At 40.0% G+C, this 16,127-nt stretch overlaps 2 protein-coding genes across 2 annotated transcripts; both read right to left on the reverse strand.

Annotated features, from left to right (window-relative positions):
* Positions 1-2,129: 2,129 nt before the first annotated feature.
* On the reverse strand, positions 2,130-6,248 carry LOC114152591 (ATP-sensitive inward rectifier potassium channel 1-like). Its single transcript, XM_028030521.1, has 2 exons — positions 5,786-6,248; positions 2,130-4,205 (listed from the first exon to the last, which is right to left on the reverse strand). The coding sequence occupies exon 2, from the start codon at positions 4,196-4,198 to the stop codon at positions 3,059-3,061; it is 1,140 nt and encodes a 379-aa protein (XP_027886322.1). The 5' UTR covers positions 4,199-4,205; positions 5,786-6,248; the 3' UTR covers positions 2,130-3,058.
* Positions 6,249-8,081: 1,833 nt separating this feature from the next.
* On the reverse strand, positions 8,082-15,521 carry foxred1 (FAD-dependent oxidoreductase domain containing 1). Its single transcript, XM_028032145.1, has 11 exons — positions 15,201-15,521; positions 14,255-14,475; positions 13,982-14,092; positions 13,651-13,769; positions 13,484-13,578; positions 12,027-12,128; positions 11,720-11,796; positions 10,656-10,816; positions 10,416-10,545; positions 10,237-10,341; positions 8,082-9,280 (listed from the first exon to the last, which is right to left on the reverse strand). The coding sequence occupies exons 1-11, from the start codon at positions 15,370-15,372 to the stop codon at positions 9,026-9,028; spliced, it is 1,548 nt and encodes a 515-aa protein (XP_027887946.1). The 5' UTR covers positions 15,373-15,521; the 3' UTR covers positions 8,082-9,025.
* Positions 15,522-16,127: the final 606 nt, after the last annotated feature.

Consider the following 16,127-nt stretch of genomic DNA (forward strand, 5'->3'; position numbering starts at 1 on the left):
ACTCGCCGACAGAAGATGGTCCTACATGAACAACTGGGCCCAGTCTCTGAGAGAACAACGTGTTTTGGTTTGGTTCGCCCGGTCTGCATGGTGAGGAGGATGAATTTAACCAGGTGATGTTGGTTTCTACCTGCTGCCATTCCTGAAATTGTGCGACAGTGTAAGCTTCAGGAATTTACTGGCTGGAGCTTTTTCTCTGAGCATATAAGCTTATGAAAGACAGACTGCTGGCAGAACTGGGACAGATTTAAAAGAAGAAAAAAAAAAACAAACAGACAATAATTGTTGAAGTAATTGTGTGAAGCACATCATCACACTGTAGCGAAGAAGTGAACTGTTGCTCTCTAGTGGTCGGGGCAGCTGGCGCAGATGACTTTTTAAAAAAATGTATCAATTTGGCCAAGAGAAGAAAAAATTTTAAAAAGCAAACACGTAAGAGGATTAATACAATCTTATTTCTAAAGATTTATAAATCTTATACATAATATATTGTGAAGAAATAGCAAAAAATTTACTATTTTATATTTAAAAAATACTGGATAATTTTTTTTTTTAAATAGTGAAACAAAAACACAAAACTCAGTTTAAATTAATATATTTTTAAAAATAAGAATAGCTAGTTTTCATTAAATATTTGTGGAAAATTTCTTTAATTTATGATTTGTTTTCCTACAAGATAGCTCATGCCAAAAATAATACCATTCAGTTGTCATATTTTGATATGTTCTGTGTCTAAATTTCAGCAGAAGATAATAGACAGTTGGATCAAGGCAGGACCTGGAAGTGCTTAAACCTGACATACACTGCAGGCGTGTTGACATGTGCTAAGAAGTTGAATGCTTTCTGGAAATAAACATGTTTTGGTCAGAGTAGAGTTCAGAGGAGTCAAGGTAAGGCTTTTAAACTTAAGAACCATCTGTCAAGCATAGCGGTGTTGGCAACTAGCAATACTGTACATTGCTGTTTTGATGGAATAGTACAAAGTGGGTGGAATTACAAAAAGGAGGAAAACCTTCACATTCTTGAACTTCATCTCATAAACAGACGATGTTTCAACTGGACAGGAGGGGCAACTTGTAATCTGAAAGTTGTCGGGTTGATTCCATCTTCCTCTTGCTATGTTACTGAGCAAGGCACCTAATCCCAAATTCAATTCGAACTGAAAAATACTTTATTGATCCGAAAGGATAATGAAATGTTGTTGTAGCTCATATTAATTCACATTCTTCAAAGAGTTATAATCCCAAATTGGCTACCAATGTGATTATCAGTATTTGTGCAAATCTTAGTGGTCAGTATCACTAGTGCAATGTAATTTCTGAACTTTTAGAATAATCCCAAACAAACATCAAAGCTGGGTTTTAAATGATACAACAGGCCACCATTAAGCTTCTGGAATCCCAAACTCCACCCGTAACCATGTTGGGAGTTTCTCAATGATGGCTAAAAGCCTGGCCTGTGGTAGGAAACTTAAACAATTACCTCCATAATGCCAAGATAAATGGTCAAATGTCCAGCCTAAAGCTTGAGCTTGTAGAAAGAGTTTTTAATGAGTGTATTTGTCATAAGGCATGGACTACTACAGAAAGCCTTTGCTGCTATCCAGCACTCTTTAATAAATTTGAAACTTGCTCTTAATACAAATAAAAATAAATGTATGCATTTTTCCAGATCCATAAAACCACAAAACGAAATGAAATAGAGCTAGTTTACACGTATAAGTATCTTGGCACTTTGATCAACGACTCCCTCACTTTCAAACTCCATGTGGAAAATCTCATAAAAAAGCTCAAATTAAAGTTGGGTTTTTATTTTCAAAATGTGTTGGAGTATAGAGATATCTTGTACACAGTTGCTTCCTCACAATGTCTAAGAATGCTTGACTGTGTGTCTTCTTGAGCTTCATTTCAAACTGCAAAATGTCAACACACCACTGTGATTTCTATTCACGGCATGGACTGGCTGCCCAAACGAATTCCCACAGGTTAACTTTTATTCACAAGACCTTACCTTGACTTCTGCCAGCCTATATCTGCACTGCAATTACACTGAGAAATGTTCACTCAAACAGGGTTTCTAACTTGGTAGTTATGGGTGATTACTATGGCAATAATGAGCAGTAAGACAAATTACAGTGAAAAAAACGTTTTATTCCAGGTGAGGATCTTACGTTCCCTGAGATATTACAACCTTGTGCATCTAGACTGGCCATAACTAAATTATGACATTTATAGCTACCTTTGCTGTTTCCTCGTCATCTTGAGATACAGGACGTGCCAACATGACTGAAACACCACAGGGTTAGTGTTTGAAGCGAGTTTGTTCTCTGCTACATTCTCTATAACAGACTTTAGAGCCCACGGTTTCTCATTAGAACAGGATCAGACTCTAATCTTCTCAAGAAATGCCCACTGTGCCATTCACTGTTTTCTTTCTTTTATGTTCACCGTATCAAAACCTTAATGTGTCTTCCGCTATTTATCCCCATAAAAACTCCAGGTGAGGTCTCATTGTGATGAGCAGTCTAATTCCAGTCAGGGGCCAGTTTTCACCGTTCTCTTTCACAGCCAAACCTTTCTGTAGTCTGTAGTGCTTGAAATACTTGAAACAGAGTAAAAGTGAAAGTGGGTTTCATAAAAGTCGACCTACATACTTATTTCTTGACTTTATTCAATGGCATATTATGGCTATTGCAGATAGAAAAGGAAGAGTAGATTTCTGCCAAAAAACTCAGAAATATTCTAGAAAAAACAAGGAAATTTCTGAGTTTGAAAAGTCAAATATTTGCTAGAGAATACATGGAAATTTTGAGATTAATGTCAGATATTTTCTTGAAAAAAGTTTGAATTTGAAAAGGCAAAAACTTTAGACTTTTGAGGCTAAATGTCCAAATTGAAATTTTTCGACTTTTCAAACACATATGTCCATTTTTATTTTAGAACATTTTTCAGATTAATTCCAAAAATTCTGAGTTTTATTGGTGGAAATTTTCCCTTCCTTTTATTTTTATCTTCAGTGGTCCTTGTAGCTTTGACCTTTCCGCTAGAATAGGTATGTTTCACATTTTTGTGACATCCACCGGCTCAGGAATGTTGATCACCTGGAAGCCCAGGTTGTCGATGCCCAGTTTCAGCTGGTTGATGTGGTTCTCCTTGTTGGGCATCCTATGGTCTACGTCCGTCTCAAAGCAGTGGACGCAGTGCGGCGTGGTAACTCGGACACTTTTGGAAAAGTTTGAGAAATCCACTCGATACTTTCCTGTTTTAGTGCGGGAGATGATGGGGAGGAAGCTGTAGCCCCACTGGATTTCCTGTGGGATGTACGAGGTTCGTACCTGGCATGATGAGCTGGTGGACTCTGCCGTCCCGTCTAAAAACACCACCAACTCAAAGTCCTGTAGGGGGAGAGTGTCAGCGGACAGCTCGTAAAATGGACTTGATCTATTAATGACGTGGTAGAGTGTCAGCGGACAAACAAAGAATAAGTTATCCTTGCCAGCATCAACCATAAAGTCAACATCCACCTGATCCAGGATGATGGTCTCTCCATCTGGAGTGGTGGTCGTCCTCAGCAGCTTCCCATAAATCTGGCTTCCAATCAGTAAGGTCTTTCTAAGGTTGGCCACTCTAATAAGGAGACACAGACTTCCTTTCTTCAGACAGATGACCGCTGTATTGCTGAAGGTGACAGTCTTTGCCCTTTTCTTGGGCAAGGAGATCTTGGCCAGGATGATGCCACACATAAAGCAGTTGATGAAGACGCCAACTAGAGACTGGATGATAATCAGAGCCACCGTGCCAGCACAGTGCCCAGTCAGCGCCCTGCCACCATAACCAATGGTGGTTTGTGTCTCTAGTGAGTACAGGAACGCCGTTGTGAGGCCGTTAACATTGTCTATACAACGGACGTGCTCCTCTGTTTGGTTCTGCGCCGTCAGGTCCCCGTTGCTCTTTGCGATCCAGTACCACAACAGGCTGAACATGAACCAGCTGCCAGTGAAGGCAGCCACAAACAGGACGAGGACGAAGCGCCAGCGGATTTCCACGAAGGTGGTCCAGAAGTCCACCACGAAGGCAAAGTGGTTACTGTACTCAATGTTGCCAAACTCGATGTTGCAGTGTCCGTCTTTGGTGACCAAACGGCTTTTTCGGGTTCGGTGGCCAGGCGGCTGGATGTGACCCGGAAGCAGCTGGAACATCCTGGAGCTGCAGAAACAAATGCAGGATTAGTAATCAAACAATATCTATGCAGTCTCAAAACATACCTTGTAATATCAGATGTAGAAAGAATAATTACTTGTATTCCCTCCACATCAATTAGACAATCTATCAAGTTTATATTTATAGCACATTTCAGCAACAAGGCTGTTCAAAGTGCTTTACATCATTTAGACAAAAACATAAATTCATCCTAGTGTCAACAATTGGGTAAAACATTAGCAGACATTACTTTTTGTAAAGTGCCATAGTTAAAATCATCAATACACATAAAATATGTTGGTCAATTTTCTCTTAATTATGGTTCCAAGGAAACTGAACAGGTGTAGTCTTGATTCAAAGGAACTCAATTGAACTTGCTACTTCAATGTAGCTTGAACAAAGCAAACATTCTTCTGAAAAGTAGTAAATAGAACTCTTATTTAAACTTTGCAATCACATTTTTGCATGGTTGCCAAACCCAAGTAGAAAAACATTGTTTGGTGTGTTTTATTGTTTTCAAATTATCATTTATGTACTAAAATTTGTATATAAATTACAATTTCTACTCAGAGTTTGGCATTTTCACATTCCAAGTCAGAAAATCGACTGGAAAACCTTCAGAAATTGGAATTAAAACTTGAAAAGTCAGAAGTTCTTCACCAGTTTTAATCTCTAGATCATATATGAATTATTGGCTTCTGTTGCTTATAGCAGTTAGCCTGGTCAATGAGAAAAGTTATTGATAATTTTCACAGGTTTTCCAGCTTGTAAGTGGAAAACAGTTTTGCTACCATTTCTGAGATCCCCAAAGACCATTGGAAGATTATGTTTGCAGGAATTCTAGTTAATAAATATTATGGTCCCATAAGTAATACTGGACTAGTATTAAAAAATTATGTTTATTTCCATCTTCTTGATGTTGGGGAAGTGTGATGTCAGACATCGACCATAACAGCTATGTTAATAGGAGTATATTTCTAATATTTTTGATCAAGGAAAAAGCTATATTTAAATTCAGAAATTGATAGCAAATTGAAATTAGTATATCTGAATTGTTTCATACTTTTGGATAAAGTAGTAAAGCCAGACCTCTGCAAATGAACATGCACATTTTTTTCATCATTGTAAGAGTGCATCAGGGTAATTGTGTTACATATAAGTTCAGTTACTGAACAGAACAGTGGTTTGGTGCTATTTCAAACCAAATGGTCCAGTTAAAGGCTCAAGACCATACATAAACCTGGCATGCTATAAAAAAATATATTTATTATCTGAAGAGTTGCTTTATAATTTGGTGATATTACATCATGACATGTAATATCACCATGGTTTTGTCATAATTGTCAAACTGGAAACATTTCTTGTTATATATTGTTTTATTTCCTGTTACTAAAAACTTATGTTGTTCTTCTCAATGATTCCTGAAGCATTCACATACCATAAATGTTAAGTACACCTGTTTATTCTACAAAACTTCTGTCATTGTTGAAAGATAATTGACCAATTAGCAGGTCAACAAACCTTGTCTTGCATTATTGTTCCTGCAGCAGCAGTTCGCTGGGAGTTTCAGTAAAGTTTGGACGTACCTGCTCAGTGAGACTTTGGGCCCGGCGTTCTCCTTGGATCTGCGCTAGAGCTTTGGACTCCCTTCCTTTTAGCTGGTGGCCATGGAGGCGTTGGAAAGATTTTAATCCACAGTGAAATTTCCTAATCCCAGCCACATGCCACCATGTACGGCGGCCTCATACAGCTGCAGGACTCCCGGTGGGCGACTCCCTTCATGGTTTTGACACTGTAAATGCCTGGTCAGGACGGGGAGGGACGAGTATTCTGGAAAACAGCCGACTGAATGCCTGCAGTGGGGTTTTCTTTGTTGGGGCAGTTGGTACGTCACTTGAGGCGACCGAAGTTGGCCGGCCCAAGCGCTCACGCTGTTTTTGTTTTCATTTCTTGAGAACATTTGGGATTTACAGGAGGCCACACAAAAGATCCCTCCAGTTGCATTTCATTTGGCCTCCTCCCCCAGTTCGAACCTCCAAGGTTGCCCCACATTTACATCAAAATGAAGAGCTGCAGAGACACGGAGGCCCTCACTATGTCTCTTCTACATGCTGCAGTTCTTACATCTGAGAACCGTGTTTCCATCTTCTGTTCGTCAGGGAAATGTCTTAGATCTATAAAACGTACTTCCAGTGGTGTAAGTAAAGCAACAGGAGATGATTCAACTAGTTACGATTTAAAAAGTAACATTTTTTAACTAAACAGAAGTGAGATCTGTTCAGCAGGTGCATATTATGCACAAGAAATGTTTTTATTTCCACATTAATGCAAATGGGATACTATTTGGCTGTGTTTTGTGTTTTCTTTTGAAGAATTAACATTTTAAGTAATCAGACTGCTGCATCCTAAAAGCACAAAGTTGCATTATCACAGATCCTTCCTCTCTGCAGCTCTTAAACTCCACAACCATCACCGCTGCCAACAATCTTAACCAGTGTTTACATCTTTGCTGTTATTTGGACATCCTTTCTCATTTGAAATAAAGTCATAAACTGATCAGAATAAAGCCAAAATAATGTGAGAATAAAATCATAATATTATGAGAATAAAGCATGAAATCGTAATTTTTGTCTTTATTCTCGTGAAACTACAACTTGATTTTTATATGACTTTATTCTCATAATTCTATGACTTTATTCTTGTAATATTATGTTTATTTTTGATACTGTGACTTTATTCTCGCAATTATTTTTCTTATTTTCTTAGCGTGGCCCTAATACTCTGTTATTGGTGCCAACAGAAAATCAAGAAGAAGAAACTTTCACATTTTCTTTGTTAAACATCTTCATTCACAGTGGGCATTTATTTATTTTTAACCTTTATACGTGATCTATTTAACACCCACACAGCAGGTCCAACACCTGGGTGGCCTTCACCGTCTGAAACTTTTCTTTGTTCTAACCTGCTAGCGGGCCTGTTTTCATACCTCAGAGATACAGGAGTGTGTTTGAGTGGTTTTAACAGCGTGCCTCACTCTTTTGCTGGTGAAATGCATTGTGACACAGGAAGCTCAGTTGGGGAGGAAGCGCAGCCTGATGGCTTTTGTGGCAAGTCACAACAAAAAACCACAATCAGGGCAAACGCACAGAATCTTTCAGTGACTTTGGATTTAACTCGAATAAAAAGGACACCATTTATTTCTAATTCTGCGCCGCACTTTTTAATTATAGAAGTTATTTCACTCTTGGTCGCATCTTTTGGGGGTTGGTGTTTTGTTACCTTTCTGGCAGCTGGAGGGCAGAAAGCAGTTTTTCTCTTCTGTCTGATGTAGCAGATGAGTCTGTATCTCCTTTCAGACAGTAACAAAAAGAACAGATGATACCCAGGGTGGGTGCGGCCCTTAAAAATACCTTCTTTTGTAGTCGGCGAGTGTAAATGTCTTTGAGGGTATTGGTGTTGGTAATCCCTCACCACCTGCTGCAGGTCAGGAGACTCTCTTTTCTAGATGAAAGTTGATGAGCAGGTGGTAAAAGAAGAGAGCTAGTTTTAGCTTCCTGAGGAGATGAAGCTTCTGTTTGGCCTCTTGAAGTATCAGTCAAAATGTTGGGCAAAGGAACTTAAAGGTTCTCACGTTTCTTAAAGACCACAATAATATCCCTGGTTTCTTTATATGCTTATTTTTGTCTCATGCACATCATTATTCCAATTGTCTCACTGTTTAAAGCAATACTTTTGTGTAAATTCGCTCGTCCTTTTCTTCTAACTACAATGGCTGTAACACACCGTCGTAGCTTTGACTGCACTGCAGCCTGTCTCTGTGTTGTCTGTGTGGCGTCGAGTTGTCTAATAAACTCACAGGATTTTAGCAAGTGTCAAAAAATATGTAGTTTTTTTTTTCCAGTACTTTTTATTTCACCAGGAGAAAAATAAACTTATCAAGATTAAAAATATAATTTACAAACATGTCCTGGGCTTGGCAGCAGTAGAAGAAGATAAAAATAAGACCTTTTCAACTTTTGGACATCAAAATACAACATATGAACCTAGTAAAACAAAACACGGAGACGTTTCCGCCTCCTTGGTCTTCAAGTGTCTTAAAATTAGCTGTAAAATAAATGCAATGTTAGCTAGGGCGAACTCTAAAAGTGATTAAATGGATAAATAGCGCCATCTGGTGCACAGTTTCTGAAAAGCACTGTAGGTCAAAAGTGCAAAACATTTATAAAGTAAATCCTCACAATATTAATAAAGTACCACTTTATGGAGAATTTTTCTAACTGTCCTGTAATTAACTTCAACATCTTAACATACGAACCGTCACCATTTCTTTGAGCATTATACTTTGGCATAATTTAAAGGAAACTGACACTATTCAATATTTATCTGTGTAGAACGATGGACTCCTACAGTTTGGAAACGTCCTTACAACTCTTCCCAGAGTGACAACAGTTGTATTGCTGAAGTCATTGTTGCTGGTTTTCCTTCTTGGTGTTATGGTGCAGCCTCTTTCTGCTGCTTTCACTTTTACGGATTTTAGCAAGAAAAAAAGTTCAGTTTTCGACATAGAAGTTTTTAAATGACAATATTTGCTGTTCCTTTTACACAAGATTGTAAAGGTTTTGGTGCAACTGGCACTTTTGCACATGCCTGCAATGTTTGTTGGTTTGTCAGTCGTGATTTATATGCACTGAAAAAATTAAGAAAAAGGCATATAAACGTCAAAAAAAAACAAACATGTGTTCCCTATATTTCCAAAGCCGGAGCGTCTTCCTCACAGGATACTGAATAAAAAAATAAGACTCGACTTTTCCTAATTGGAGCCGTTTCTACACAATGTTCCGCTCCAGCATGGGCTCCTGCATCAGAATGCGCTGGAAGCTTAATCCGCTCAGGTCCAGCGTTTTGAACTCTCCGTCCAGGATGAGCTCCGCCACGGCGCGGCCCACCGCCGGCGAATGCTGCAGGCCGTGGCCGCTGAAGCCGGTGGCGAAGTACATGTTGTTGATCAGAGGGTGAATGCCGATGATGCCGTTCTGGTCGAATGTGTTGTAGTCGTAGAAACCGGCCCAGGCGCTGGTCACCTGGCAGGAATAAAGGGCAACAAGTCAGACCATGAGATGCTGTTTTAAATGTTAAAAAGTAAAAAAAAAAAACTGTTTTTACTTCAGGTTTTGGACTTGTGATCAATAGACTTAAGGGATTTCCCACAATTTTAAAGGTGCTTCCTTGAGTGGGTTAGTATCGGTCTATGCGCTTTACAAAACATGCTCATTACATCTTTTGCACAAAATCATTCTTAGATATGAGTCTTAGAATGAGATTTTAGTCTGCTCAGTTCTGGCTATTTTCATCTCCTTAGAGAATAAGCTGTTTCAGGGCCACTGTCTTTAAATCCAAGTAAGCTGATGCTGGCCACGCCCCTGAAATCAATGTTTACACTCACATGTGAAAATGGCTGCAAACAGATACACAGTTATACAACTGTGCAGCTTAGAAAAGCCTTAGTAGAACCTCATGCACAACCAACAAGAATGCAGCAAGTGGTTTCTGAATGGTAAGTCAACAACTAAACAGTTGTCTTTTCCAGAAGCCATTGCAGAGCACACACAGCGGTAAAACCAGCGACCAAACGGGCTAGAGCTCAGCTGGGGTTGCTAGGTAACAGAGCTGGGCTCGGCAAACCAACTTAAAATAAATTCTAAGATTCTAATTGGCTTAATGTGGCCTTGTGTCTCATAGTTGAAACGTGTAGTAAATGTAATGACTAGAAAGTACAAAGAAAATCCTATTTTATGTTATTTAGGTGTGTATTGATATCTATGCAGAGGACTCTAGGAGAAACTATCAAACTCCAGCAAAAATGTGTTTTGTGTAAAGTTTTTATCACGGTTTGTGATACTGAAATTAAAGCCAGAGGCAATTTTTTAAAACGCGACAAAAAAAAATGATGTGCTTTTCATCATTTAAGATCAAAAATAAATTTAAACATGCAAAAAGAAAAAAAAAGTATGAAACCTAAAATTGAGCCTTGAGGTACCTTTAGCTCCTCAAAAGCTGGAACTCGATTGGCCAATTTGGGCCAAACCTTGTCTTCAAAAAACTGATGGTCCACCTCCAGATTACTGGTGTCCGGCTCCTCCGCCTGAGAGGGAAACAATGAGGTAACCTCTCAGTTTCAGCTCAGACAAAAAGACGCTGCTCAGAGATGAAACCGACCTCCTCCGGCGACACTCCACAGATGTAGTTTCCTCCCAAACCTTCCCTCCGGAAATAAACTCCGGAATAGTCGATTAAGAAGGGAGAGTCGAGGCCTGGGCCATCAGGACAGTGAACCACATACACATACCTGGGAAAACAACAAAAACACCTTTCCTCTTTGCATTCTAAGATATGACTAAATGCTCCTTTAGAAACAAAAAGGAAACCCTGAAAAAGCAGCTGAGGGTGGAGACCGACCTCTTCCGAGGTTCCACAGGGACTGAAAATCCAGCGAGGGAGTCTTTGGGGCCGAGGCCGATTTCCACCAGCTCTGCCAGTTTCCCAGAAAACGCTCCGGCTGCGTTCACAACAAGGGCACAGTCCACCGGCTGGTACTCCAGGCTGTTCGGCATCTGCACCTGCGAGACGCAAACCGACTGATGTAGTGAAAAGCTGCACTGTTGTGTTTGTCAACCTTAACAGCAGCAAGACGTCAGGGGAAACCGCACAGCAGGTCACATTGCAAAACACAGAATCTTACCAGGTTTTGTGGTCTAGTTTCTAGTGCAAATATAAATGAGACAAAACTAACTTACAAGATCTTTTCACCAAGATATATAAACTTATTTTAAGTCAACAATTCCTTAATATTAATAAAAGAACCAGTTCCACTGGCAGGTTATTTCACCTAGAAAAAAAAAAGACATTTTTTTCCATATTGTGAATAAAATAATCTGCTAGTCGAACTGGTTCTTTTTCATCACTATTAAGGAATTATTGACTTAATACAAGCTCCTATATCTTGCTGAAAAGTTGCTTGCAAGTTAGTTGTCTAGTTCAAAGTGTACTAAGATTTTGAACTTGGTAAGATTTTGTATTTTTGCAGCGTTCAACACAGCTGGGATCACTTTGACAGAGAAATGAGGCCCTGACCAATAGTTCACATGAATTACTGCCTCCATGCGGCGTGGCACGGAGATCATGCTGTGGTTCTGCGGAGGTGTTCAGGAAGTCCAGGCTGCTTTCCGAGCATCAGAGCATTCACTTTGGACTTCAAGCAACGTGAAGTCCGAACTTCTCTCTAGGATTCTTATTCCCAATTAAAATGTAATGCTTGCGGATGGCTTTCCACCACACTTTTTTCTTCCACCTGACTTTTCTTTTAAGGATGTTTTCACACCCTTGAATCGTTGACCCTCAGTGTCATCTGCAAACATTACACTCCAAGAGGAGTCTTCAGTGAGTCTTTTGAACCAAATTACATAGAACCTCTTACTGTTTCCTATCCGTCACTCTCAGTAAGTTCTGGATGTTCCACTTACTTTGACAGATTTTATTGTCCTCCTTTCCATTTGTTCCCCATTTTTTGTCATCATAACTTGTTTCATGTGTTTAAAATCTGTGGATGAGAATAAGATTAATAGATTAACAGACAATAAACACAAATATTTAACATATTACATGTGACATGTTCTCATTTCAGGTTTTAGGTTGATATGTTTGTATTAATCGAGAGGAATACACCAGCTTGTTGTCACATTAATACTACAGGGTATAAATGGGAGGACAAAAGGAGGCGTTTACACAAATCAGCCTAAAACGTGACCAACATCTGGTGGTATGACCCACCTGCGACTTCCCCGAAGCACTGAATGACCCCCATGGACATGGCCTTCCTCCTGAAGGCGTTCAGGAGAGTCCAGGGGTCGAACCAGCCCTCGTTCTCCAGCCCTGCACAGCACCAAACCCCCAGAGTGACGTTAAACCAGCTGCAGAACCAAGTTAAATACGGTTTTATCAACAGCCAAAGAATCTAAATTAGCCTGTTTCCAGTTAGCAATCCAAAAGCTTGCAATTATCCCAAACTAATAAATAATTCTGGGTGACATTTAAAAAAAAAAAAAAAAAACACCAACTAGCATTTAAAGGATTGTTACACAATTGGCTTAGCAACGTCCGTCCGCATGGTCGATACTTTGTGGAACCACAGTTAAAGCTGCAAGTCTTTCTGGGGTTTGTCTCGACCAGCTTTGCATGTCTGGAGACTAAAACTTTTGCTCAGGCTTTGCAAAAATAAATCGGCCTCAGTCAGGTAGGATGATTTACTTTGCAGGAACAATAGGTTGCATAAATTAGTTACAAAAACATAAACATCCTTACATTATAAATACTGTTGCTACAATAAGGAAGACATTTTAATCTGGTAGAAAATGAGCAGTTAAGCATGTTAACACCTCCCCAATTAACTCTATGCTTCAAATTTATGCATCAGTAAGGCTTCTAAAAATGGGGAAACTCACTTCTGTGAGAAATGTTACAAACTGCATTTAGTTACAGCACTACACAAATGGCAGGTGTGAACGAACCAGTAAAGTAAACAAGGCAGCTTCACGGCGTCAGCGATGTCTGTCTTAGTCAAAGATTTCAGAGCAGCTCACAAGATCTGTCAGTCTTTTCTGTGGTCTTCCTCTTTTCCTCCCTAGCAGCTGAGGATTCGACATCTGTCCAGTTCTTCATTGTCAAGTCTCAGTCTAGCCGTCATCGCTCCAAACTGCACATCGCTGCAAGTCTTGTAAGCTTTTTTTTTCTCTCTTGCAACTAACCTCAAGTCACAGATCATCATGTCTGTTAGGGTTAAGGTTGCTTTGGATGCTTGGTACATGCACTCGTCCAGTTTTGGTGCTTTTATACTACTCTCATTAGAGATCACAATATCATCTGCAAACATCATGATCCACAGGGACTCTAGCCTTCCCTCATCTGGCAACTTTTCCAACACTCCACAGAAGAAAGGACTCATAATCTTCTTGAGGCGAGACCTTGAGCAGGCAACTTCCATCATGTCAGATTCTTGTTTGTTTTTCTTTTCCAGTTTAGCTTTCAGTGATAAAGTTGTGTTTGTTTGATCGGCCTCCAGCGACTCGGCCACAAATGCAAAACGCCACGGCAAACTGAGGTTAATTAAATCGTACTGACTAAACATTGTGTCATGAATTAGCCCAGGCTCTGGTGCCCTTTATTCATTTAGGGCCTGAATAATGCAGAGCATATTGCTAAATTGGATGCAATAAATCGTGTTCTGGTACCGTATGAAGCCAGTGCCACGCCCTCTGTGTTTATCCACGGAAATTTCTCCTTCACTTGTTGCGGAGAGAAGAGGGAAACTTTAGCTCCCGCACACCTGGAATCACACGATGAGATGATTAGCAAGGCAAACCGTCTGAAATCCAGAGCGCATCTCGCCGTCGGGCACCTCTGGGTGTTGTAGTTCTGCTCCATGACGTGAGCCACCGCCTCGCTGGCTAAGAACAAGTATCCCGACTGGTTGAACTGCAGATCCACCGGATCTTCATTCACAACGCTGAGATGCTCCTGATGGGAAACAGAGGAGATGATTCGATCCAGGCTAAAGCTAAAACAAAGGATAACCAGCCGCTGCTTTTATTTTGTAGCTCTCACCTGCTTATGCACAACTTTTCTAACCCCTTTTTCTCTTTATACATTATCACTCCCAAAATATTTCCACACAATTTCCTCCTATAGCAAGTACTGGGTGATTGAAATGCTTATGGACTTTGACCTACGTTGATGTTCCTCATGAAGTCTGCAGACTCCAGGGAGAGGTGGATGTTCTCCAGCAGGGAGAACTGCTGGCGGATTCCTCCCGCAGACAGAACCGTGGAGGCCTGGGAATACTGGACGCAGTCAAGAGGGTTAAAAAGTGGTTTTATATACGTTTGTTTTCTGTGTTAAAGTTTAACAACTGATTTCCCCCTAATTTTTAGAGCCGGCGACCTCTTTGATTGTGTCTTATCTTAAAGATGTTTTGAAATCCCCCCCAAAAACGGAGTCCTTACTGTTGGGTCCCTCTCTACAACGAGGACTCGCATGTCTTTGGAGAACCTCTCTTTCTGTTTCAGCCAGTAGGCGATGGACCAGCCCATCACGCCGCCGCCAACGATCACGATGTCCGCCGTCTCAGGGGGGAGGCTGGGGTTGATCTCGAAGGGCATCCAGTTGCTGCCCGGCAGACTGTCTGCCGCCTTCTTCTTCGCCGCTGCCAACTGGGCTCCCAGGTCTAAACAAAAAGTGCAAAATTTCACAGCGACCTGCAAAACCCAGCTCCACAGGCCCAAAGAGTCTGACCTGTATGTTAATATTTTTGATCCATAGACGTTTCTGAGGGTCTTTCAGTGTTTTTCACAAATTTTCTATCTTGTCACCAATCAGTGTTTCTTTGGTTTGTTTGAACGACTCAATTGGGTTAAAAAAAAAAAAAAAATCTCCTAAACTCTACAAATAGCAGGAAATACAAAGATACAAAAAAATCACCATTGACTTTTAAAGAAGTTGATCTTTGCTTTATCTTCTCCTTTTCTTCTTAATCTAAACCATTATTTAGAAACAGAACTTTGCTGTCAGTTTGTCTAGTTTTGTCAACCTTGAATATTAATTAAAGACATATTAAAAAGAATGCAAATTGGAGACTAACCTGTCTCCAATTTGGCTTGATAAATCAATGAATTAATTGATTTTTTTTAAAAATCGAAAATCAGTAACTTTGCATGGAGCTTTAAAGGATAACAGGAAAACAATTCTTAATGTATTTATTGTGCCTACACTATATATGCCGAATAATGGGCGAGATTTAAAATATTCAGAAAAAACAAGTCTACTTGTGATATAAACTCTGCGAGGAGCTTCATATACTGAGTTTATTTAAAATATGACTATATGTCAAGTGGGATCCAGATCACTCCTGTTTAGCTACCACTTCTGTTCCAGATCCTCCACGGTTCCCACCTTTAAGGAAGTCGCTCCGTAAGGCTCCACCGGTGCTCAGCTTCTGGCAGAAAGTCAGACCTCCACATCGGCCTGGCTGCCATTGTGTCACCGCGGTGCAGTTGAGCGATCCACGGGTGAAGGATCCACGAAGGGTCCGCACGCTTCTGTGCAGCCGTCTCAACGCACACATCCCGGCTCTGAGCTCGGCTAGTTATTCATTCATCGGGAGACCGACGTGAAGGCAAACCGAAGATCATATTTCATCTAAAACGACAGAAAATATGCGAAGTCTATAATCTGACAGCGAGGTCAAGAGAAAGTTAAGCGAAATGAACCGAAGCATTCACATCCGCTTTCACGTGTCTGCCCTTCAAAATAAAAGTAAAGACGTAAGCCTTAGAGAAGCGGGACAGACACGTTCAACTCCACAAAACTAGTTTGCAATACTATAAAAGAAATTAGACACTGTATGCTGTTAATTGCATTGTATAAGTATTTATAAAAACTATCTGTGGCATTTATTTTATATCTTCTGAGTTTTGTTCACGGTTACTTGATTACTTTCCCAAAACTTTTATGATTTTGCTTCATGTATAAAATTATATGAAACATGGCCGCAACTATAAATAAATATATATTGCAAGATGTATAATTTCTAGGTTTGTGGTTGTTTGCTACTTGGTGGCAAACTGGAATGAGATTGGGAGATGGATTTTATTTTGAAAATGCAACAGGAAATGACAGACATGTAAATGGTAACTTGAGTTTACTGAGATGGGAGGCAGTGGCTTTCACGTCACTTAAATGAACCAATAGTAAGGAGAACCGGCCCACTAATTTACATATCTGTGTTGTTTTCAATATTTTTGCATTGTTTTAGATTTGAAAATATTTAAATGCTGCGTAATGCGCTTTGGGTTCCCGTGTTCTTGATAAAGCGCTATA

Source organism: Xiphophorus couchianus, chromosome 11 (genome assembly GCF_001444195.1).
Source record: "Xiphophorus couchianus chromosome 11, X_couchianus-1.0, whole genome shotgun sequence".
Taxonomy (NCBI): Eukaryota; Metazoa; Chordata; class Actinopteri; order Cyprinodontiformes; family Poeciliidae; genus Xiphophorus; species Xiphophorus couchianus.